This window comes from Gavialis gangeticus, unplaced genomic scaffold, assembly GCF_001723915.1.
Source record: "Gavialis gangeticus isolate Ggan-Ray unplaced genomic scaffold, GavGan_comp1, whole genome shotgun sequence".
Lineage (NCBI taxonomy): Eukaryota > Metazoa > Chordata > Crocodylia > Gavialidae > Gavialis > Gavialis gangeticus.
Genome location: NW_017729004.1, coordinates 47,560,287 through 47,583,417, shown reverse-complemented (window position 1 = coordinate 47,583,417; position 23,131 = coordinate 47,560,287). Strand labels below are relative to the sequence as shown.

General features: G+C 44.3%; 1 protein-coding gene across 2 annotated transcripts in view; it reads left to right on the top strand.

Moving 5' to 3' along the window:
- The first annotated feature begins 3,341 nt into the window (after positions 1–3,341).
- The window catches only part of LOC109291349 (macrophage mannose receptor 1-like), a 121,818-nt gene continuing 102,028 nt past the window's right edge, over positions 3,342–23,131 (top strand). For both annotated transcript variants that reach the window (XM_019508330.1, XM_019508329.1), the window contains exons 1-5: positions 3,342–3,472; positions 13,063–13,464; positions 14,661–14,834; positions 18,127–18,291; positions 21,019–21,132. In XM_019508330.1, coding sequence (XP_019363875.1) covers positions 3,397–3,472; positions 13,063–13,464; positions 14,661–14,834; positions 18,127–18,291; positions 21,019–21,132 — 931 coding nt within the window. In that variant the 5' untranslated portion in view covers positions 3,342–3,396. The remainder of the gene's footprint in view (positions 3,473–13,062; positions 13,465–14,660; positions 14,835–18,126; positions 18,292–21,018; positions 21,133–23,131) is intronic.

The window sequence follows — 23,131 nt, the reverse complement described above, 5'->3', positions numbered from 1 at the left end:
TTCCAATGCCTTAGTTTGTGTCCCAGGATGCCACATGGACACTGCTTCACTCAATGTCACACAGTTGACCATGACTCTGGAAAAATCTTTTTCTTCTACATTCTACCTTCCAAATATAAAATGTACGTTTTATTTGAGGGTGTATGGTATGCAAGCATATATGGTCTCTTTGCCTCTCTCCCATTCTAGCCCCTGTACTGAGATCAGTCATGTATGGACAGTATCCTGCTGCCCAAAAATGGGTGCAGCAGTGAGTATATACCATAAGGAATTCTTCCTGGTGCTTTTCTAAGCCAACATGAAACTGTATTAACCTGAATTCATGTTGTTTCAAAAAGCCCAGCTGAGCTAACTTTCAGAGGTATCCTCTGAAGTTCTTGCAAAATAATTGAGCTTACCAGAACCTGTGAAAAACATCCTCCAAGTATGCTTGTGTTTTTCTTATGCTGTGATTCATCAGTCAGATGAAAATTCTGTTAACACGAGAAATAGCCACCCATACAAGGAGGAGGAAACAAAAAAGAAAACAGTTAACACATTGACAAAAGTTCAGAAGATACTGAAGAATCACTTACAAGAATAGGTGAGTGCACTATAGACCTCATTCTTGAAGATTTAAGACCTGCCATTAAATTAATTGGAGTGTACAAGGATCAGGCCCTAATATTTAGCACCGACAAGAACGTTATAAATAATTAGCAATTATTTAAAACAGTCTAGAGCAGTAGTGCTCAACCTTTCTGGTCCCACAAGCTGGATGAGTCGTACAGGACCAGTCCAGGGGTTGGATCCTGTGCAGGATCTGGCGCAATGGCATGATTCTGAATGCTGTATCTGGCCCAGCACAACCCTGTGTGCTGACACAACCCTGTGTGCCAGGTTCTGCCTCCAGGTATGTTGGAGGGATCTGGTGCATAGGGCAAGGTCATCCAGACTGCAGAGCTCCCCATTGGTCTGGAGATTTGGTGGCAGGGCAATGGTGCCAGCATGGTTTGGATCATTTAATTGTCATGACCTGGATCAATTAATGCTGCTACCATTCCTCCACAGCTGAATTTCTGGACCCTTGGGTCTATAGGCCCACAACATGTAGTTTGAAGTTGGACTAAATATAGACATTGGATTTATGACACATTGTAACCTACCTGGCATTTGACTCCCCAAGTACTTCTCCACTATTCATCCCCCTTCTCTCCACTCCCTCACTCATCCTCTCTCTCACCCATTGACTCCTCAATCTACATCTTCACTGACTGCCTGTCTTGTATGCACACCAGCCCAGCCTCTGGCTTCTTTACTTTTCATTCCATCCAGGAAGAGCACACACCAACTGCTGAAACTTCCTCAGCCTGATGAAGGGTTTTTGAACCCAGAGCTTGCTTAAAAATTGCTTTCCAACTATTTAAGTTGGTCTAATAAAAGATATCAGATTCACCCAGAGAACCTTGTTTGGAGTTGGAGCACTGCTGTCTAAAAAAGCCTGTTACAATGGCCAGTGCTTAAATGTGTAATACTAATTGTCCAGTCTCAATCAACTGAGCTATGAAAAGCTTGCTTATTTATAAGCAATGTATACTTTCCTTAAAGCACCATGCCATCTACTTTGTGTCTTGATAATTAATAATGCCTGTATAGAAATTGCATTGGATTCCTATAGCTAGTGCTGTTCGTATACACTCTAGTTAGCCATTTTATATTTTGTTTTATTTTAATATTTGTTTTTATTTATTTCCCTTTGAAAGGATGCATTTCTTGTAAGAGTGATCATTTGCTTGCGTTTGTTTCTTTCACAAATTTGGACAAACTAGAGATTTGAATCTTATCTTTTAAATCTCTCTGATCAAGAGAAACTCTGCTAAAATGCAATTGCACCAATTTTAAAAAAGTGATTATGAATGGAGGGGTGGGGAGGTTCCCTATGCATCACAGAAGGATAAATCATCTTGAAGGCTGGGGGGGCACTCAGATCCTCCCACCCTAAGTAATTGAGTCTGGCTCTGAAGCAGCTCTGGTCTGGTGTGTGTCTGCTGTATGCAGCAACAAGCCCATAGACAGCACCCAGTACAGTGCACCCTATTTAAATGCATAGTTTTGGGGCTGAAAAGAGGCCAGGCGCTTGGCAGAGCTGAATGTGAACAAAGCTCCTTCACTACAGAGGACTCTGCGCTGTGGCACTAACAGCTCTGAAGCAGACCAGCTCGCTAATTTTCAAGGTTGTCTTGGCAGCTCAGTTAGTTATAAAGTAGACAGTGGGGCTGAAGGTGACGCACATATTTGTGGTTTATAGGCATGGCCACCATACAGATACCCCATGTAAGCCAATGCACAACAAATTGGGACTGGTAGCCTCTTGTGTGAGTAAGTGAATTAAGCATGAATTTGATATGAATATAAGGGAAAGAAGCTGTCTATAAACAGCATTGGAGTTTAGCAGAAAGTCATTTAACAGTGTCACAAAACTTCTATACAACAGTATAATAAGTTGCAGAAAAGAGCTTGCATTAATATTTGTGTTTCTCTGAGTATGACAGTCCCAGTATTCCCGGGGGAAACGGTGTTCAAAAAAAGGAATTGCCTTTTTTTCTTACTTCTAGGAAGGGGTGAAGTGAGCAGGAGCGTGGGGCTGTAGAAAAGGCTGGGCTGGGAGCTAGATCTGGCCTGGCCGGGATTCCCTTTTGAAGGAGCTCTGCCTGCCTAAGCGCAGCCCTTTCCATTTGCACTTGAAATCCCTCCTCAGCCCTGTTAAGACCCAGCTCTGCTCCGAGTAAAGCAGAGAAATAAATACGTGTTCTTGGATGACTGTCAGCCGTTTAAAATCAGTGTTTCTAGGAGCATGCGTGGGCCCCAGGGAGGGGAGCAGCCTCAGCCCATGCTCCGCTCCCGGTGGTCCGGCGGGTGCCCACGCTGGCTCCTGTGGCAGTGAGACCCCCGTCCCGTCCCAGCCCTGCCTCAGTGTGCCCGCGGCCCTGGGCAGCCGGGCAGGCAGGAGACGAGCTGCTTCACCCCGCCAGGGGCAGAAACGCGGGGCACTTGACCCGGAGACGCTCCTCACGCCTTGACAAGGACCCGGGCCCGGGGTCCGAGAGGTCCCGCGCTCGGGGCCCGGGAGACGCCCCGGAGGAGGCGCGGTTGGTCTGGACGGGGCGTTCCTGCCGCCCGGCCCCGGGCTCGCGGCCCGGCTGCACCTGCCTCTTCCCGCCCCGCCAAATCAGCTGAGCCCAGCAGAGTCGGTGTGGGTTTGTTGGGTGTTTTTGGTTGGTGTTTTTCTTGCCCTGTCGATTCCTGTTATTCCCACTCCCATGTGACAGGATGCGTCCTTATCGCTCCGAGCCCAGCGCTTTGCTCGGCCCCGCAGCCCTTCCCAGCCCGCCGGCTGCCGGGCCAGCGCGAGCCGCGATGCCCGCCGCCTCCTTGCTCCTGCCCCTGCTCCTGCTCTGGCTCGGGCTGGTGCCCGCGGCTCTTCCGCTGCTGGGTGAGTGCCGCTGTCCTGCCCTGCCTCTCGGGCTCGGGCTGGAGGAGTTACCCGCCCCCTCCAGCTCCTCCCGGCTCCCTCGTGGCCCGAGAGGTTTGGGCGTTTCCTCCGGCGGTCGCCAGCGCCAGGCTCCGGATTTCTGCCCTCTCCCGAGCCGTGCCGCCGTGGGCCAAGCCCGGCAGCCGAAGGGCTTGAAGCCATCAAGCTTACCTGCCTGCTGGAGGCTCCCTGTCAAAGCCCCTGGTCCCCCTGGCAGCCTCCTTTCTGGCCAGGCGGGTGCCCTCTTGTACCAAAGTAGGGTTTCCCAAGACTTTGGTACCTGGGGCGCGCTTTGTTCAGGGTTGAAATGGGGTCTTGCACCCAGAAAGGTGTGCGTATACATGTATGTAAGAGTTGTGCAGCGGTGCCCAGCCTTCTGGCCGCGCGGGCCACATGAAGGCGGCTGGGTGGGTTCACATGGCTGGTGTCAGATCCAGCCATGCGGAGCTTGGGAACTTTTGTGGCAGGGGAGTGGTGGCAAGTTAATTGCTGCTTCTCTCCCATCATCAAGTTTCCAGATGTATGGGGAGCCCTGGGTAACATGGATCCACAGGGCTGGATCTGATGTTGGTAAAGAATCATTTTTTGTGGCATTCTTCTGCGGCTCTTGAAACCCACTAGTGTGCCACAATGCAGCCTTTGGGAATCACTGTACTTAAACTCACTTCCCTTTCACACTTGCATAACCACCGGGAAGGCTGCGGAATTACTCCTGCTCTACAGTCGCCTGAAAGAGTCAGCATTAGGTTCTTGGTGCCTCCAGAGCCTCTATACAAGCCAGTTGAGTAATGCAGCCTGGCCTCTGAATTGCAGGGCAGAGGAGATGTGTGCTTTGATTAAGTGGAGAGGTATTTGGTGCCTGGATATTTTCCAGCAGATTAATTTTGTTAGGGGTGTTCTATGTATGTGTGTGTTTTCTTTAATCTGCTTTTGTCAGTAAATATCTATTAGGTTTATTAGCAGTATGATTCAGAAAGACAAAAATAAGGTGACAGCATAGATTAGAGCTTCTTGCTTTCACAAGAAGTTGGGGGTGTCTTTTCTATTTTCTGTAACCCCTGGGGTTTACACCCAGCCGTTTTGGAAATGATCAGCATTTTGTGCAACTTAATAGTTTATACTGAAAGTTCAGGCAGGCTGCAGCCTCTCTTATCCCATTTTTCTCCCCCCACCCTGTCCTCTCCACCTCCCCTCCCCAGTTTTTGCAGATGCATTGGCCTTTTTGGCCCATGCTGTTATGAGCACCACTGTATTTAAATAGGGATGATGACTTGTGGCATCTCTCTCTGCATGGTGACATTTTGTCATTTTAATTAATTAACAAGACCAAAGCTTACATTCAAGAAGTACAGTCTCATTCAGTTCTACTGTCACTCAGCCCTGGTTTGCATTTTTAAGGTTAGTTGCTCAACACTCCTCACAAGTTTTACACTTGTTTTGCTCCATTCCTTTCCAGTGAGTTACTCCTGATTGACACTGGTGCAAGTCAGGTTGGTTGCCATTTGTACTTGCTGTAAGTTCTGAAACCAATGCTTACTTAACCCTGCTTGCATATAATGTATACCTATACAGGGATTCAAAGAAGTGATCAAGATATGCAACAGCTGAGCTGGGCTCACCCCAGCCCACCCCTTCCCCAGCCACTGGCCTCTGAGGGGCGAGATCCAAGGGGGGAATGCACCCACTCTTTGCCCACACTGCCCAGCTGGGGTTTGCTCTGTCTGGGGGAAAAACATCCATGGTATGGGCTTTTCACCACCCCCCCACTGCCCCCAGCTCAAGCCAGGCTGGGATCACCCCAGCCCCATCCCTTCCCCAACCCCTCTGCCTCTGAGAGGTGTGGGCAGGAGGTAGACAGCTCCCTCAACAGATGTCAGCATGGAGGGGAAAGAACCCACCAGGGGGGATTTTCACCCCACTGCAGCTTGGGCTTTTCACTCCATTGCAGCTTTTCACCCCACTTGGCTGGGATCCCCTAGCCCCACCCCTTCCCTAGCTATCACCTCTGGGGTGGGAACACAACCCCCAGCCCTGCACTGGCAGCCCCAGCCAGGGTCTGCCTGGTGCAGGGGAAAACACCACCTGGGGGCTCTTCATCTCCCCACATTTGGCAGGTGGGCTGAGGTCATCTCAGCTCTGCTCCTTCCCCAGCTAGAACGGCTGAGTGCAAGCCCACCTCAGTAGCACTCACCTTCATGCATTGCTATGCAGGGCTTCGAGCCTAGTTTATACCTTGTTGGGTACCTGTTTTCACAGACTGTTTCTTCCCTTGAACACAGTAAGTTTCACAAAACACTACAAATGTAATCTGAACAGTTATAAACTTCAGTCAGTTTTTCAGCATTTGTGACAATGTCTTTATTGATTTGAAATAAAGATTGTGGAAAAGGAGAGTGGGGCATTAAATTGCAAGCATATATCAGTTTACAGTAACACTGAGTTATTTCTTAGTAGAAAGGCATTAAAAAAGAGTTATCACTAGCAGTGATAATTGTACATTTCCTTGTATTGTCTGCAACAGTTTTTGTCTCCAGTGCTCATCAGTTACACTGCTTCCTAATGATTTGGAAACCAGAGGACAAGAAAAGGAAACTAAAGCATGGATAAGAGAAATGCACGTCAGCTCTTCTATTGAAACAAAAGGTTATACATTTCCAGGTTATCCTTCCATAGGAGAGTAGAATCACTTCCACACGAGTTTCAGCAAAAAAAGAAGATACATATTTTGAAAGTTATGTTGGCTCCTCCTCCCCCCAGCAAAACAAATGGCACTTGTATATACAATTTTTGGTAATTATACAGTAAATTAACATCTATAATTAGCCAGCATCCCTACAGCTATATGAATGAGTACTTCTTTTCCTACCACGTAGTTTGATAAGAAAGGCATTTTAAGTATGGTACTACCTTTTGTATGACACTACCCAGTATTAAACTGAACAGTTAATCAGGACATCACTTTAACATGCATTTTTAACAGGTAAAAGCAAAGGTGTCTAACTCTTGGACTTTGGGCCAGAGCTGTCCACTTTTATATAGTGCCCTACCCTCTGTAATAGATCCAAGTATAACATATAAGGAAGGGTGGGGGACAGGAGGGCTGCAGTGATCTAAGGAAGTCTCTAGCTGATATGATTCTGAAAGAAACTCTGAAAATATGAACTGAATATAACCTGCTCAGCACTTTGTATCCAAGTGTGAGAAAAATAGCTCGTGTACGTGTCAACCAGTTCAAAAATATCCCAGAGACTCTAATGCCAGAAATGATATTTTATATGCCTTCTATCTCTATTGTTCCTAATTAAAGGATTCAAGGAGAGAAAGACAGAGCACAGATTTTCACACTTTAATGTGAAAAGTGTCTTGATTGAGCACCAAGAGTGACTGATATTTGGGAGATAAAGCTACTTTTCCTTCCCTCATTTAAAAATGAGTGAAGTCCAAGGGGTTAGGAAAATGCAACTAAGTTCTACCAACAAAAAATCAACCTTAAGGAGACACTGGGTATGTCTACATGCTATGTCACTGTAGTGATGTCTTGAGTCCTGTTATGCTCCAAAAATTTATATGCAGATATGGGTCCATGAAGGCAGTTTTCCTTAAGCCCTCCTTGGGATAACTGTTCTTCTGCCATGGTTTAGTACCCGCTGAGGTGCTCGGGCTTAAAGCCCATATTATGGAACTGAGAGGCTCCTTCCTAGATTGCTCCTGTGGCCATATGGCTGAGGGCAGGCAAAACTTGGGAGCATCCAAACCTCTGGGCTTGGGCCTGCACATAGGGTACCTGTCAAAGACTTTGGAAATATCTGAAGCCCCTGGGGTGGGGGTGCAGGATATTTGCTGGTTGTAGGGCCACTCATGGTTCTGGATTGTCTCATGGATTTGGACTTGATTTGGCTAATTTGGCTTGGAACATGAAAAATTTCTTGAAACCTCCCTCCCCCCCCCAACAAAACAAAACAAAACAAAACAAAACAAAACAAAACAAAAAAACCCCCAATGCTTGTCCCGTTCTACCTCATGGAGGGTAGGGCCACACTAATCATATGCATCAGGCTGAGAGAGGGGGCAACAGAGGAATTCTGGGTAAGCTGTTTAGGGCCTTGTTTCATGATATTTGCTAGTCATTTAAGACTGGTGAAGAAACAAGAATTATTGCAAATGGGAAGAAAGGTGCAGTTGTATTGTGGGAGTGAAGATGAAGTAAAAATGTATGCATTGCAGTGGCTCACCATGACTTGAAAAAGAGTTGGCAGTGCAGGGGATTGCTCTTAATGGGCACTACCATATATCTTATTCAGATGGGCCGTACTAACCTGTCATTGTGGTAGATTCCCATCAGCATCTTGGCCTTTTGATTAAGATCAAGTATTTTTGGAACTAAGGAGAAAGAGTCAAGACTGGCTCTAGTCTTCCTGGTATTGGTCTGTTATTGTGGTATCTCCAGGTCTGGTGCTGGTTCCCTGTAGAAGGAATGCCTGCCCATTTTTTTAAGTGCAACAAAAAAGGGTTCCTATCAGCATCGTTGGCACCAGGGGACAAGTGTTAGAGTGTGCTTTGGCCTCTCTAAGTGCTGGTCTGCTACTGCAGTACTTCCATGCCTAGTTTTTGTTCCTTCCTGGAGAAGTAACTGCCGGGTTTTTTTAAAGAGACACACACACACGGTTCCCATCAGCACGCTTGCCCAGTATGGGCCATGTTTTTTATAGTCATGCTCAGTGTTGACTGCATTTAATCAACTTCATAGTTGCTTTCCACTGCTGAGTACATGATGCTTTTGGCAGCAGTTTAACAAAAGACAGTTTATTTAGTGAGATTTCCTTGTATGTCATTATAAGATGAGATCTTTTCCCTTTGCCAATTGGAGGAAAATATCATCTTTTATTTGAGTAAATGAGGTATATATACTATGTGGGAGACTATCTCCCACATACCAGCAAACAGGGCAAGCAGTTTGTAGGCGGTTTGCTAGTCAGTTAGGGAACCGGTTTGCTGCCTTCCCTTTAAGGAGAAAGCCTTTCAGCTTTGTGTGAAGAAGCAGGGAAAAAGGAACCCTTTGGGGCCAAGGAACAGTAAACAGGCCAGCTTCCAGGCAAGCTTACTAAGGAAGGTGTGCTTGGAAGAAGGGCAGTAAGAGAGAAGAGGCAGGGAAATGGCTGGAGGACATCACAATGCCAGAGCCACTGCCACTGCCTCTGCTTGCAACTGTGAGGTTTCTGTCTGGTCAGGACTGCTCACCATCAAGGCTTTCACCCAGGTCCAAGTTTGGCACTGTGGGGACTGTGGCTTGCAGGTTCCTTCCAGTGACAGTCAGGTGGGGGAGTGCCTGAGGTGTGAGCGGTGACTCCTGCTAATGTCCCTCAGGGAACAGGCAGGAGAGCTACAGGAGAAGGTGGTGAGGCTCTGAAGCATCCTCTGCCAGGAGGAGTTAATTGATTCGGTGCTGGTGGAGTGTTCTGGCACTGTGGAGGAAGAACTGCCAGAGGCAGCGCTAAAGAAGGGTGAGGACATAGACTCCCAAAAAGGTGGAAGCTGGAAGCTTGTGACCTCTGTCAGCAAGCAGAAATCTTCATCTCCACCTGCAGCAGTTAATCTGGCGAACTGATATGGAGTCCTAGCAATGGAGGGTAAGGAGCACATTCCACTGGTGATCAGGCTAGGCCTTGCCAAGGTAGGAAGGATCAAGACCACCACCACCAGGAAGAAGCAAAGGGTGGTGATGATTGGAGACTCCTGTCTTTGGGGGACAGAGGGATCCACCTGCTGACCTGACCAGTTGTCTCAGAAAATCTGCTGCTTGCCTGGAGCCAAGATCCAAGATGTCACAGAGGTATTACTGAGACTCATCAGGCCCTCTGACTACTACCCCATGCTGCTCATCCATGTGGAGTCCCTGAGCAGATCAAAAGTGACTACAGGGTGCAAGGGTGAAGGGAACTGGGACTCAGGTGGTATTCTCCTAGATCCTTCTGGTCAAGGGAAGGGCAGGAGCGGGTGCATGCTACAAATCAATACCTGGCTGTGCAGGTGGTGGCGACAGCAGGGCTTTGGCTGCTTTGACCACAGGATGATGTTCCAAGAAGAAGGATTGCTAAGAAGAGATGGGATCCACCTAACCACCTGATAAAGAAAAGGAAGGGCATCTTTTCAGACAGGCTCACTAACCTAGTGAGGTGAGCTTTAAACTATGTTTGCTGGGGGATGGAGACCAAAGTTCTGAGGTAGGTGGGGAAGTCAGTGAACTGGAGGAAGGCCAAGCATGAGGGGGCAAAAGAGGAGGTTTTGTCTTTCTTCTTGAGAAATCAGGGCAGTCAACTAGTTACCTTAGGTGCCTGTACATGAATGCACAGATCCTGGGAAATGAGCAGGAAGAACTGGAAGTCCTTGCACAGTCACAGAACTATGATGTGATTAGAATAACAGTGACTTGGTGGGATAGCTCGCATGACTGGAGCACTGCCATGAATGGGTATCAACTGTTCAGGAAGGGCAGACAGGGGAGAGGAGGAGGAGGAGTTGCACTTCATGTAAAAGACCCATATGATTGCTCAGAGCTCAAGTATGAAACTATAGGTAGACCTGTTGAAGGTCTCTGGGTTAGGGTCAGAGGAGAGAGCAACAAGTGTGATGTTGTGGTGGGGGTCTGCTATAGACCACCAGACCAGGAGGAAGTGGTGGATGAGGCTTTTCTTCAAACAGGTAGCAAAAGTTTCCCCATCATAGGCCCTGATTTTCTTGGGGGACTTCAATCACCGTGACATCTGCCGGGAGGACAATACAGCAGTGCATAGGCAATGCAGGAAAATTCTGGAGAGTGTTGGGGACAACTTCCTGGTGCAAGTGCTAGAGCAGGCAACTAGGGGCCATGCTCTTTTTAACCTGCTCCTCAGAAACAGGGAAGGATTGGTGGGGAATGCAGTAGTAGAAGGCAACTTGGGCAGCAGTGGCCACAAGATGATTGAGTTCAGGATTCTGAGGAAAGTAAGGAAGGAGAGCAGCAGAGTAAAGACCCTGGAATTCAGAAAAGCAGACTTCGACTTACTCAGGGAACTCAAGGGCACAATCCCCTGGGAAGCCAGACTGAGGAGGAGAGGAATCCAGGAGAGCTGGATATATTTCAGAGAAGCCTTACTGAGTGTGGAGGAACAAACCATCCCAATGTGCAGGAAGACTAGTAAGTATGGCAGAAGACCAGCTTGGCTTAGCAGGGAACTCTGCAATAAACTAAGTCACAAAAAGGAAGCTTACAAGAAGTGGAAACTTGAACAAATAAATAGGGAAGAGCTAAGAGCATTGCTCAGGCATCCAGGGATGAAGTCAAGAAGGCCAAAGCACAACTGGAGTTGCTGCTAGCAAAGAACTTGAAGGGTAACAGGAAAGGTTTCTACAAATATGCCAGTAAGAACAGGAGGATTGGGGAAAGTGTGGCTTGCTTACTGAATGGGGGAGGCAACATAGTGACAGAAGATGCAGAAAAGACTGAAGTACTCATTGCCTTTTTCACCTATGTGTTCAAAGGCAAGGTCAGCTCCCAAACTACTGCACCTGGCAGCACAGTTTGGGGAAGATGTGAGCAGCCAACAGTGGTGAAAGAACAGGATAGGGACTGTTTAGAAAAACTGGACATATACAAGTCCATGTGGCCAGATGGGTTGAACCCAAGGGTCCTGGGGGAGATGGCTGCTGTGATTGCAGAGCCACTGGCCATCATCATCTTTGAAAACTCATGGCAATCAGGAAAGGTTCTGGATGATTGGAACGGGGCAAACATAGGGCCCATATTTAAGGAAGGGAAAAAGGAGGATCCAGGGAAGTACAGACCAGTCAGCCTCACCTTAGTCCCTGGAAAAAGGTCTAAGATGTAGTTGGCAGCTGGTATCAAGTAGAGTGCCACAGAGATCAGTCCTGGGGCTAGTTTTGTTCAATATCTTCATCAACAACCTGGAAGATGGCATAGAGTTCACCCTCAGCAAGTTTGCAGGTGACACCAAACTGGGGGGAGTAGTAGATGTGCTGGAGGGTAGAGCTAGGATTCAGAGAGACCTAGGCAAATTGGAAGATTAGGCTAAAAGGAGTCTCATGGGGTTCAACAAGGACAAGTGCGAAGTCTGGCACTTAGGATGGAAGAATCTCATGTACTGGTACAGGCTGGGGGCTGATTGTCTGGGCAACAGTTCTGTAGAAAAGGACCTAGTGGTTACAGTGGACAATAAGCTGAATATGAGCCACAGTGTGCCCTTGTTGCCAAATAGGCTAATGGCATACTGGCCTGCACTGGTAAGAGTGTTGCCAGCAGGTCAAAGGAAGTGATTTTTTCCTTCTATTCAGCAATGGTGAGGGTACATCTGGAGTAATGTGTTCAGTTTTGGCCCCCACTACTGAAAGGATGTGGACAAATTAGAGAGAATCCAGTGGAGGGCGATGAAAATTGTGAGGGAGCTGGGGGACATGACTTCTGAGGAGAGTCTGAGTGAACTTGGCTTATTTAGTTTAGGGTAGATCTCAGAGCCTTTTGTGGTAGATCTCGGAGCCTCTTGGAGTTGTGGGGGGGCTGAGTGCCATGTGAATGCACGCCCCAGCCCAGCAGATCCGTGTATGCGGGAGGAAAGGAGTGGGGGCTAGATCAAGGCCCCCACAATGAGGGACAGTGCCACAGAGGCAGGAGCCAGGGTAAGTTGAGTGGGGCTGGGGTCAGGTGGGACTTACCTACTGGGGAGGCATGCACTCAAATAATTTTTCTCCCTCTGCCTTGATCTGCCCCTCATTCCCCCCCCACAGACTTGCCTGCTGGGTTTGGGGGGCAGGGGAAGGGGATGGTGGCGGCGCACGGAAGATCTTAGGTTGCTTTTAAATGCCAAAGGTGATCTCCTACTTAAAAAGTTTGGAGACCACTGGTCTAGAGAAAAGAAGGCTGAGAGATTTAATAGCAGCCTTCAATTACCTGAAGGGAGGTTTGAAAAAGGATGGAGCCAGACTGTTCTCAGTGGTGGCAAATGACAGAACAAGGAGCAATGTTCTCAAGTTGCAGCAAGGGAAGTTTAGGTTAGATATTAGGAATAATTTTCTCACTAGGAAGATAGTAAAATACTGGAACAGATTACCTAGAGACGTGGTGGAAGCTCCCTCCTTGGTGGTTTTCAAGACCTGGCTAGACAAAGCTTTGGCTGGGATGATCTTGTTGGGGATGGTCCTGCTGTGAGCAGGGAGTTGGACTAAATTACCTCCTGAGTTCCCTTCCAACCCTAATTTTCTATGATTCTATCTCAAGGTGCCCAGTGAAGTCCAGAGAGAGCATATTCTGATTCTCCATTGTTTTGCATATTTTGTATGAAAACTTGTATACTTGTGTAAAATGTCTTAAACAGACCCAAATAGATTTAGTAGCCTTTAAACAGTTTGCAGCAACTACTCAAAGTGCAGTGTGGTGGAGCTCAAAATACTTTTACTGAATGGTTAGCTGTCAAAAGACCTAGGCTTGTTTCAGTAAATCACCATATTAATTCAACCTCAACCTTTCCAAACATAACAATTTTAATAATTTTGTTTTACAGATACAAGTACGTTTTTAATATATAATGAGGATCACAAGCGCTGTGTATTAGCTCAGAGTTCTAGCTCAGTGATAACCGCCCCTTGCAATCAGGAGAATGAGTCCCAAAAATTCAGGTGGGTTTCTGATTACCATCTTATGAGCATGACATTGAAATTATGCTTGGGCGTACCTTCAAAGAAAGACTGGGTTCGAATCACTCTGTATCCTTGTGACAAGACAAGTGAACTTCAGAAATGGGAATGCAGAAATGAGACACTTTTCGCAATCCAAGGAGAAGATTTATTTTTCAACTATGGCAACAAACAGGAAAAGAATATTATGCTTTACAAGGGATCAGGCCTGTGGAGTAGGTGGAAGATCTATGGAACCACAGATGATTTGTGTTCTCGGGGCTATGAAGGTAAAGTTCTTCACATATTCATTTCTTTTTATTTTGAACTAATTGCTTTGTGTACTTGAAGCATTTTGATATCTAGTAATGTCCTTAAATTTGTAGAAATTCAATGGGCAGAAGTCAGCAGGAATTTTGAGGGTGGATTTATTAAAGGATCAGTCCTTATTAATGAAATGAAATTGAAAATAATTAATTTGAAAAGGCAATTCTATTACGGAGGGTAAATTAATAATTATATAAATATAGTACCTAATGAATGTTACCGCTATTTGTGCTGTGTGGCTGCATGTATAGAAACACTGAGAATGCACACAATCTGTTATTTATGTCTGTCTTCTTTTGGAGCTAATCACATGTTTATATGTGATTATTATGTGTTCATTATGAAGATTATACAACTGCTAATCTATTGTTCTCCAGTACTTTGAACATTAATTTCTAACAGGGCTCAGAGATGACTGGCCATGTAAGAAAACAAACCAAATTTTAACTAGGTTAAATGAAGTTATATACCCTAAGTGTTTTTTTTAATGCATAAATTATTAGGAGGCAGTCTGTGATTAGAGGCACAGAGAGAGGGCATACATGAGAAGTTCTGTACAAGGACTGGTCATAGAAGTGGATCCTAGGTCAGGTCAGTAGAGGTGTAAAAGTCCCCTGCAAGCAAAATGCTTGAAACTAAGCAGGGCAGAAAAGGAATCCTAAGGGGACAGAAGTAAATGCACCATTATTGTACACTTACTCTTTGTATCATTGTGGAGTTCTGGGGAGAGAATTTTCTTGAGAGACAATTTCTTCCAGTATTTACACACTGTATATCCCACTACATTAATCTTTGTGTAAATTATTTCTTTTTTAATAAGCCCAATCTTGAATTGCTGATTAGACAAAAATCTAAAAAAAACAGCATTTAGATCACTATTTTGTGAATATCCTTCCAGTTTACAGTTGCACACCTCTTTTCTACCTAATATTGTCAGTAATTGATTGGATCAGTAGAAAGAAAACAAAACATTTATGTTGTGTTATGGAAGTACAATGATCACTGATATTTCTAACTATTGATAATGTGCAAGCCCTATGAAGTATTTGCTTTTATTTTTCATGCTAAGATATGATGCTGTGTCTTCCATATTATGATAAGGATAGTAGACAATATACATAACTATAATGTCTCATTCTGCATGATTGTATCTCCTTAGATCTCTTTTCACTACTGGGCAATGCCAATGGAGCACCCTGTGTATTCCCTTTCAAGTTCGATAGCCAATGGTACGCTGAGTGTACAGATGATGGAAGATCAGATGGCTGGCTCTGGTGTGGAACAACGTCAGACTTTGATGTAGACAAGATGTATGGATTTTGTCCACTGAAATGTAAGTTTTTTACTTTGTCAATGAAGCATATTATTTAGCAGATTATGGATGAGGAAATGTTACATAATCTTATTACTTACTGCACAAGGAAAAAATGGAATGCCTTTACATTGATGTAGAAATAATAATATATTTTAAAAATCAGAAAACCATACTTGTATGTATTTGAACAGTTGTGCTTTACAAACGGCAAACAACAGTTTCTTCAAACTTAAAATCAGAATAAATATTTTATCTCTAAAGCTAATTAGTAGCTGCTTTTAGAAACGTTGAAAACAGGAACTTACAAGAAAGTGTCATTTTAGCTTTAATTATGATTTTAAATAGTTAATATGCAAGTGAACTTTCAAAAATAATTCAGAATTGCAAAGCTAGATTTCAGCACTGGATCACCATGATCAAAGAATAGTAAATGAAATATCATTCTTACATAAGTAAGAATCAACTGAGCAGAAAATTGAGTATGAAACCACATCAAATAAAATTTGATTATTAAGTTAAAGGGCAGTACCTTTTCCCCTTTTATAGCCCATTGACTTGTAAGCCAACTTATGATGCAAAAATATATTACTTTTTGAGATTCCTTTTCCTTTAAAAGTCTACTTTTCAAATAACTATTGATCCATTATTAATCATAATAAAATAGTCTTACCTAATGTAGTCTTACCCTTTGAATCACCTGTTGGCTTTCTGTAGCATCCTAGGATGCTTTGCTTCTGCTCCTTCCTTTAGAAGACAATGTTACTTGCTGGACTCTGCTACTCCAGCTAAGTAGGGAGCAGTACACACCTCCTTCACAATCCCTCCCTTTTTATTGTAAATTTCTGCCTCTTGTGTAAAAGTCCTGTAGAAATTAATAAAAAAATGATCACTTTCCTAAGAGCTTTTTAAAGCATTGCCAAAACTTAATACTCAGATACTAATCATCCATCATAACTTGTAGCAAATTGTAGATAACTGTACTCCAGAAATCTATGAATCATAATTTCCATTCCACCCTGTTATGGCTCAATAAAACTCTAATGGTTTCACTGTATTTATTTCTAAGAGCTTTCCCAGAAGGTCCAAACTCTTTGGAATGGTTTATAACCATGTGAGAGATTTGAGGGATTAGCCACAGGTTAAATGCCACTCCCTTCGTGCTTTGGCCTTCCTGATGTCAGCCCTGCATGCCCAAGCAATATTTTTATACTCCTCCCTAGGTGTTGTCCAAGATTCCACTTCCTGTAAGCTTCCTTTTAATATTTTACCTCACTGAAGAGTTTCCTGCTAAGCCAAGTTGGTCTTCTGCCATACTTGCTAGTCTTTCTGCAATCTTTTTTAGATTGCTTACTGGAAGTTTATTCACGATTCAGTACTCATGCTGTGTAATAGGTCTCCTAAGCCCCTTGGTATTGTGTCTCTTTCTTCATTTAATTAGTCTAATATTTATAAACAGGCATAGGACTCCACAAGTGTATCTAGGACTGAATTCCTTGGGGAGTGGAAGGAAAGTAGCTGTTTCAGGGAAGAAAGGTAGAAGGTGAGCTGGAAAAGGAAGTTTTAGGACACTTTAGACCAGTGATTCCCATATGTTTTCAATTTACAGATCAATAATTTTCTGCAACCCTATATCTGTGTGCCTATAGTTTGCTGGGTGTGAGGAGCTTATAAAGCTGCTGCTTCTCCATGGTAACTGTTCCAATGTCCTGCTCTTACCCTATGGAGGGATGAATGAAACTGGACTGAATTGCCTGGTTTAACTTTCACTTACTGCAGAGCAATTGTAGGCACACGGGCAGCTGAGATACTAAGTCCCCTCTTAATTATGGGCATAGAGGGCTTTTCTGAGTTCAGGGGAATTAGTCTAGTGGGACTTGTGACTCTACTTGTGACTGCCACGATCCCATTTGCAGTTGTGAATGTTAGTTTGGGTCCCCTGGTAGAAAGGAGACAGCATTTTGTTATGTGTCTGGAACCTGTGCATTAAAAATAGCTTATTTCCTTCAGAGTGTGGGAGCTAGATAGATGTAAACCAGATTTGTAAATCTGACAGTATTTTATATTCAGTCACAATCTACTGAAGTTCTACCTTGGGGGTCTCCATTAAGCATACTAACAAGTGACAGCTATAGGGGTAGTTTGCAGAACAGTAATATTTCTACACTGGAAACTAGACTGAGGCAATTTATTTCCTCACACAGGTCTAGGAATAGCCACTACATTTTTTACTTCTACAGCCATAATGGGGATGGCAGTGACAGAGTGGTTAAGGTGTCTCTTTGAAAGTCCAGATGTAAGCATATGAACTTTCTGCCAAAAATCACCCCCAGGTTAATCAGACTGGAGAGTCAAAGACATTAGATAGGATATTAGATGCATTGTTTTAGAAATTAAATTTTCCATTTCATTGCAGTTGCCAGTCTTGTGCCCCCTCTAAATTGGTGCCATAGGCTGGTGCCTTATTCACCCACCCCTAGTTACATACTAGTACCTCTAAACATAAATTTAAGTTTTTTGAGTATCAAATAGATTTACTTTCCTATCTACCTATAATAATTTTATTGCAGAAAAATGGCTGCTAATGAAGCAGAATTATAAGAGTTTTAGTCTGCCTGAACAGGTCAGGATGTATTTTCTTTAGAGCAAAAATTTCAAATACAATCAATTATCTCCATTTTACTGCATGCCTAACCTTTTACAAAGTGTTTTTATATAGAAGACAATATACCAAATAAATTACATCTTCCTGTATTCGTAATATGCTTGGCAATGGACATGGTATTTTGCTTCAATAATTCTTCCAGCTTAACATATATTACATCAGACTTTCATTCCTGTTGTGCAAGGGTAATCAGTAAAGAACATTTCATATTGTCTGTAGGCTATCAGGTCCAATACAGGAAAAGGTGGAACTGGTTACTGACCTACTGACACTTAATATATACTATCTTTTGTTTTGAGTATTGTTTATTGTAATGCTTTCCTCTTATTTAAACACTGCAGTTTTGTGAGGTCTCTGAGAATAGGAAATGGAAAAGTCCCCCTTCTGTCAAAAATTTGCATAGTTTGCATCTCAAAACCCTCTAATTTAGGCTGAAGAAATTTCAGCTTCTTTCCTATGGCCAAAGAACAAAGACTGACCTCTAACTTATATTGATTTTTGTCATACGAGTTTCATGTCTTTATAATGCCATAATTAGCATGAGATTTTTACCATAGGGTATGGCTAGTTTTTTTTTTTTTATGATCAGTTCACTTTAAGAAAAGTTGAACCAACTCCATTAATATTATATCAAATTTCTTCTTACAGTTAGTGGCAGTGATACATTGTGGAATATGGATCCTTTGACAGGAGCCCATTACCAGATAAACTCCCAGTCAGCACTAACATGGCACCAGGCAAGAAAAAGCTGTCATCAGCAGAATGCAGAATTATTAAGTATCACAGAGTTGCATGAACAAACGTACCTGGCAGGTAAAGTAATGAAATGTATTCTATATATTGTTATGTACCTCATTAGAGTGATAACATTTGAATAGGATACTACATCTTTAACTACTTTACACGGTTTAATTTAATCCTCACAATAACTTGATTCAGTTATTGTGAACATATTTTGAATGTATTACTCTAGTTTGGGGGTGGAAAATTATTTGGGATGGAGGGCTGCTTACGGAGTTTTGGTGAGCTGTTACAGGCACTTGGGGGGGTGGGGGTGCTGACCTGGCCTGATATGGTGGGAGAGGTTGGGGTGCGATTGGTTCTATCTGGCCTCAGGCCATCCACCTCACGCCCGCTGCTGGGGGTACTGGATAGCGTGGGCAGGATCTCCAAGAGGCTGTCCTGGGATCCTGGTGGGCAAGGCATGCTTGACTAAGCAGATGAGATGGGGTTGTGGATGGGCAGGGAGCAAGGTCTGGGAGCAGGGTGGGCAGGTGCAGCCAGGATTGTGGGGCAGTGACAGTAAAGGCTTGAGGCCTGGGGGAGAACTGCAATCTGCTCCCCATATGTTCCTGTAATGGATGCTGGTTCTGCAGGCAGGGGCGTATGGGGAGCAGATTGTGGCCTTGCCCCTAGCCACAGCCTTGCGCTGTCACCACCCCATGATCCTGGCCCCAGCCCTCTCCTACTTGTCCTATTCCTGGATGCTGTTCCCCACCCACCTGCCTGTGGCCCCATTTCATCTGCCCAGATAAGCACACCCTGCCTGCATGGGTCCCAGGCCAATCTCCATGGAGATGGTGGTGGGTACAGGGGTTGACAGGGTGGGGTGCCTGGGCAGCAGGGCCAGGTCCAGCAGTGGCAGCAGAGAAACTGGCAGCAGCAACTGGGCAGATTGAGCCACTGATGTGGGGGCTGCCGGAGAGCTGAGTCCAGCCACTGTTGCCCTGGTTCCACTGCACACCTGATTTTGTCCACCCCCGCTCTAGTTGGATGACAGAATTTCCTGTGCAGTAAATCTTGCTTTAGCATGTGGTACTGTGCAGTATGTCTGATTTTAGTAAAATATTAATACACATTTGTTTATTAAGTGTATTTAATAGTCTGTATAGTCTGCTTTACATTAACTATTATTTTCATATTAAAAATCCCAGCAAACTATTTAACTGAAGGTCTGAATGTAATGTGAAATTATCATTATAATTAAAGCTCAGAAGAGCAGTCTAGGAATGTAGTTAGGAATAGTATAAGAAAACTGAGAAGCATACTTCTTATTTGAACACCAAGATACTTTGCTGCTAATCGTGGTCCAACTGCATATGAAAAACAACTTTTCTTTACCCAGAAATCCCAGTTTAGGCAAAGCTCTCCCAGGTTTCCTGTGTTGTTACATTCTTGACTCATTTAACATTGCCAAATTTCACCCCTATGCTTGTAAATTCAAACACTGTTTTTCAAGACTAGGATTTGAATAATCTTGTATCATACTCTATCAAATGTTTACATTTTGGAAATATTATCATCAAAGGTAAACTGGGGGAGTAAGGTGGTATATGGGCCAGGTGGGGGCAACATGGGGCCTCCAAAGCCTGATCTGGCTTGGCGTAGGTAGTGTAGGGCCCTGGGGCCTGACACTTGCAGATGGGGGCTGGGCAGAGACAGCACGGGGTCTGGGGGGACTGATTCTGGTGACTGGGGGGGTGGTTTGGGTCCCAATCCAGCCAGTGAACTGGCCTTGCCCCATTCATCTGGCCTGTGAGTACCACTGCATTAATACAACTGAAATAAATGATGTATACTAGTACAATGATTTGTTTCTGGTGTGTTAATATTTGATAAATAATATTCAGGTAACTCATCTTCCAAAGTCTTAAAGGGAAGCAGGAGGTAATTTTCTGAGTAATAACCTGTCCCAATATATGTGAATAGTTCTAGTGAATTTAATAGGGTTCTATGTAAATTTGCTTATAACTGTTTTTGGACCCATAATTCAACAGTTGGTTTTAGTAAAGACTTTTTCAGTAGCAGGAATATGGGTGAAGAATTAAAAGTAGCTGAAACAGAGGAAAGTACCAGAGAGGATAAAAATAAGAAAAATAAGACAAAACAGGATGGAACTATTTACAATGGCGCTTGATAGACTACGAAGACTGGTTGTACATATTAAGACCATTTTAAAATAGTAAAACTTTAATTTAAATATTTAGTTTGTTACTAAATTCAGTGAAATTCCAAGAGCAATAAGTTAATTCTTTCAGTTGGAACCTTAACTTTTACTTTTCTAATGTTTTATTAACATAGATCTTGCATTATAATTTTAAGAATACAGTAGCTATTTTCATATTCATGAGCATAGTTTTATAGGATATCCACTTAACTTTCATTCAGTTTACAGGCATTATTGATTCTTGCGAAATTACCTACAATTAAAATGAGGAACACTGGTATAATCATTAATGCCTCTAAAACCAAGATGAACATTTAAACACCCCCACTACTTATGCTTACCTTTCCTTTAGTACTAAATAATTTGAAATGAAATATACCTGATCTATATTATTCTGAATAATTTGGTTTTGTGCAGGATGTGAAATGAGAACAGGAAATAGATGGAGTTCAGTCTTTAAAGTCCAGATAATATGAGCTGCAAGAAATCCTCTTTATAGTTATTATTACTCCACAGGCTGGAATAGGATTTACTATTGCTTTGCACCACTAACAGTAACATGTTATGCTATTATTTTTTCCTTTGTTATTTAGGATTAACTGGAAGATTGAGTGCTGCGCTCTGGTTTGGTCTTAATAGTCTGAATTTCAACAGTGGATGGCAATGGAGTGGGGGCAGTCCTTTCAGATACTTAAACTGGGTCCCAGGTAGGTATAAATCAGGAGTGGGCAATTATTTGTGTTGGAGGGCCAGTTACAGAGTTTTGGTGAGCTATTGAGGGCTGGGGGCAGGGAGTGCTTATGACCCAAACTTGGCTCCCTATCACAGCTGTTTACCCAACCTGGCGGAGGCAGGGGGAGAATCAAGGAGATGGTAGTTGATCCTATCTGGCCCTGGGCCTGTCTGCTCTGCACCCACCACCAGGGGTGTGGGATGGAGCAAGCAGGCGGGGTTTCTATGGAGATCAGCTCAGGTCCCCCATGGGCAGGGCATGCTCAGCCAGGTGGATGGTGTGGGGATGCAGGTGGGCAGGGAGCAGCATCTGGGAACGAGATGGGTGGGTGAGGTCAAGGCAGAGGCTGGGCTGGGATCATGAGGTGGTGATAATGCAGGGCTGGGGCCTGGAACAGAGCCGCGATCTGCTCTCCGCATGTCCTTGTGATGGGAGCCAGGTTGGAACTGGCACCTGTCATCAGGATCTGCAGGGAGTGGATTATGGCTCTGCTGCAGGTCTGGGCCTGGGCCCCACGCTGTTAGCATCCAGTGATCCCAGCACCACCCACCCATTCTGCTCCCAGACACCTCTTCTCAGCCGGCCCTGGCCCCATTCCATCTGCCTGGCCAAGTGTGCCCTGCCCATGGGGTTTCTGGGCCAGTCTTCATGGAGACCCCACCTGCCTGCTCTCTCTGGTGCCCTTGGTGGTGGGTGTGGGGCGCCTGGGCAGCAGGGCTGGATCTGGCAGTGGCAGCAGCAATATTGGTAGTAGCTGCTGGGAGAAGCCACTGCTGCCACAGAGGCTGTTGGGAAGTCAAATCCAACCACCATACCACCCCTGCCCCTACCCTTGTCCTGCTGCTGTGCTGCCCTGCCTCACGGATTACAGCTAGCTGCTGGTGTGCCTGAGAGCCACACGGGGGGTTAGGACAGGCTGTGCTGTGCGCCAGGTGGCACCTCTGCACCTGGGAGCAGAGAGACCGGCCACATGCACTGCAGCCTGGGCTGCCTCCCACACCTGTGCTGGGTGGATCCTAGGGACCTGCCATGGGCTGGACAGAATCATGTGGTGGACTGGATCTGGCCTGTGGGCTGTATTTTGTCCACCGCAGGTATAAATGGTAATCCATCTTAGGCAGAATTTTGCTTATAAATCCTCATAGTGGATTTCAGTCTTGGTATTGTGCTCTCTTACCTGCACAGAACTTCTATAATTGTTAAAAGAAACTGACTATGATCATAACTACTGGCAATGAGATCTGCTGCATCAAGAACAGAATACTGGATTCAGTTTATAACACAGAATAGATATTATTCAGGAGAACCTGAGAAAATATTTAAAAAGCATAGATTTTTTTCTGTTGTATTCATGCAGAAGATAGGTCAGGGTGGTACCTTGTGTTCATGTATCTTCTAAATTTCCCCAAATCTTATTTCTTGTTAATGTCAGGGTGAGATTGTAGCTGTGATGGTCCACGAATTATATGAGAAGCAAGGATTTTTGGGGGATGATGACTTTTATTAGAATAACTTAATGGTTAGGATAAAGTTAGGCAAGCTTTCTCCTGCACATATAGTATATTTGTTCAAAGAATTAAATGAAAAATGCAATAGTCTAACCACATTATAGTGGATCTAGAAAGAAACCCTCTAACTTATTTTAGTGATTTCACCTAATATTTTGCTCCTGGTCTAATATCGTTTGTATTTTTCCTGCTGAAAATTCCTTGCTAGTTCTAGCATCAAATACTCTAGCACAAATCTTGTTTTCATTCTTTGGGCTAATTAATAGGAAATTTGAAATTATTCTCAGTTCTTGCAGCTCAGTAAAGGTTGTTCAAATGACAGCAGGTAATTGAAATGATAATCAAGTATTAGTTCTGGCCAGATCCCTGAACCCATACTTTTCTGAATCATGTGCCCCAGACTCCATGTGATCTCATTTTAGGAGGCATGGGGGTGTGTGTGTGTGTGTGTGTGTGTGTGTGTGT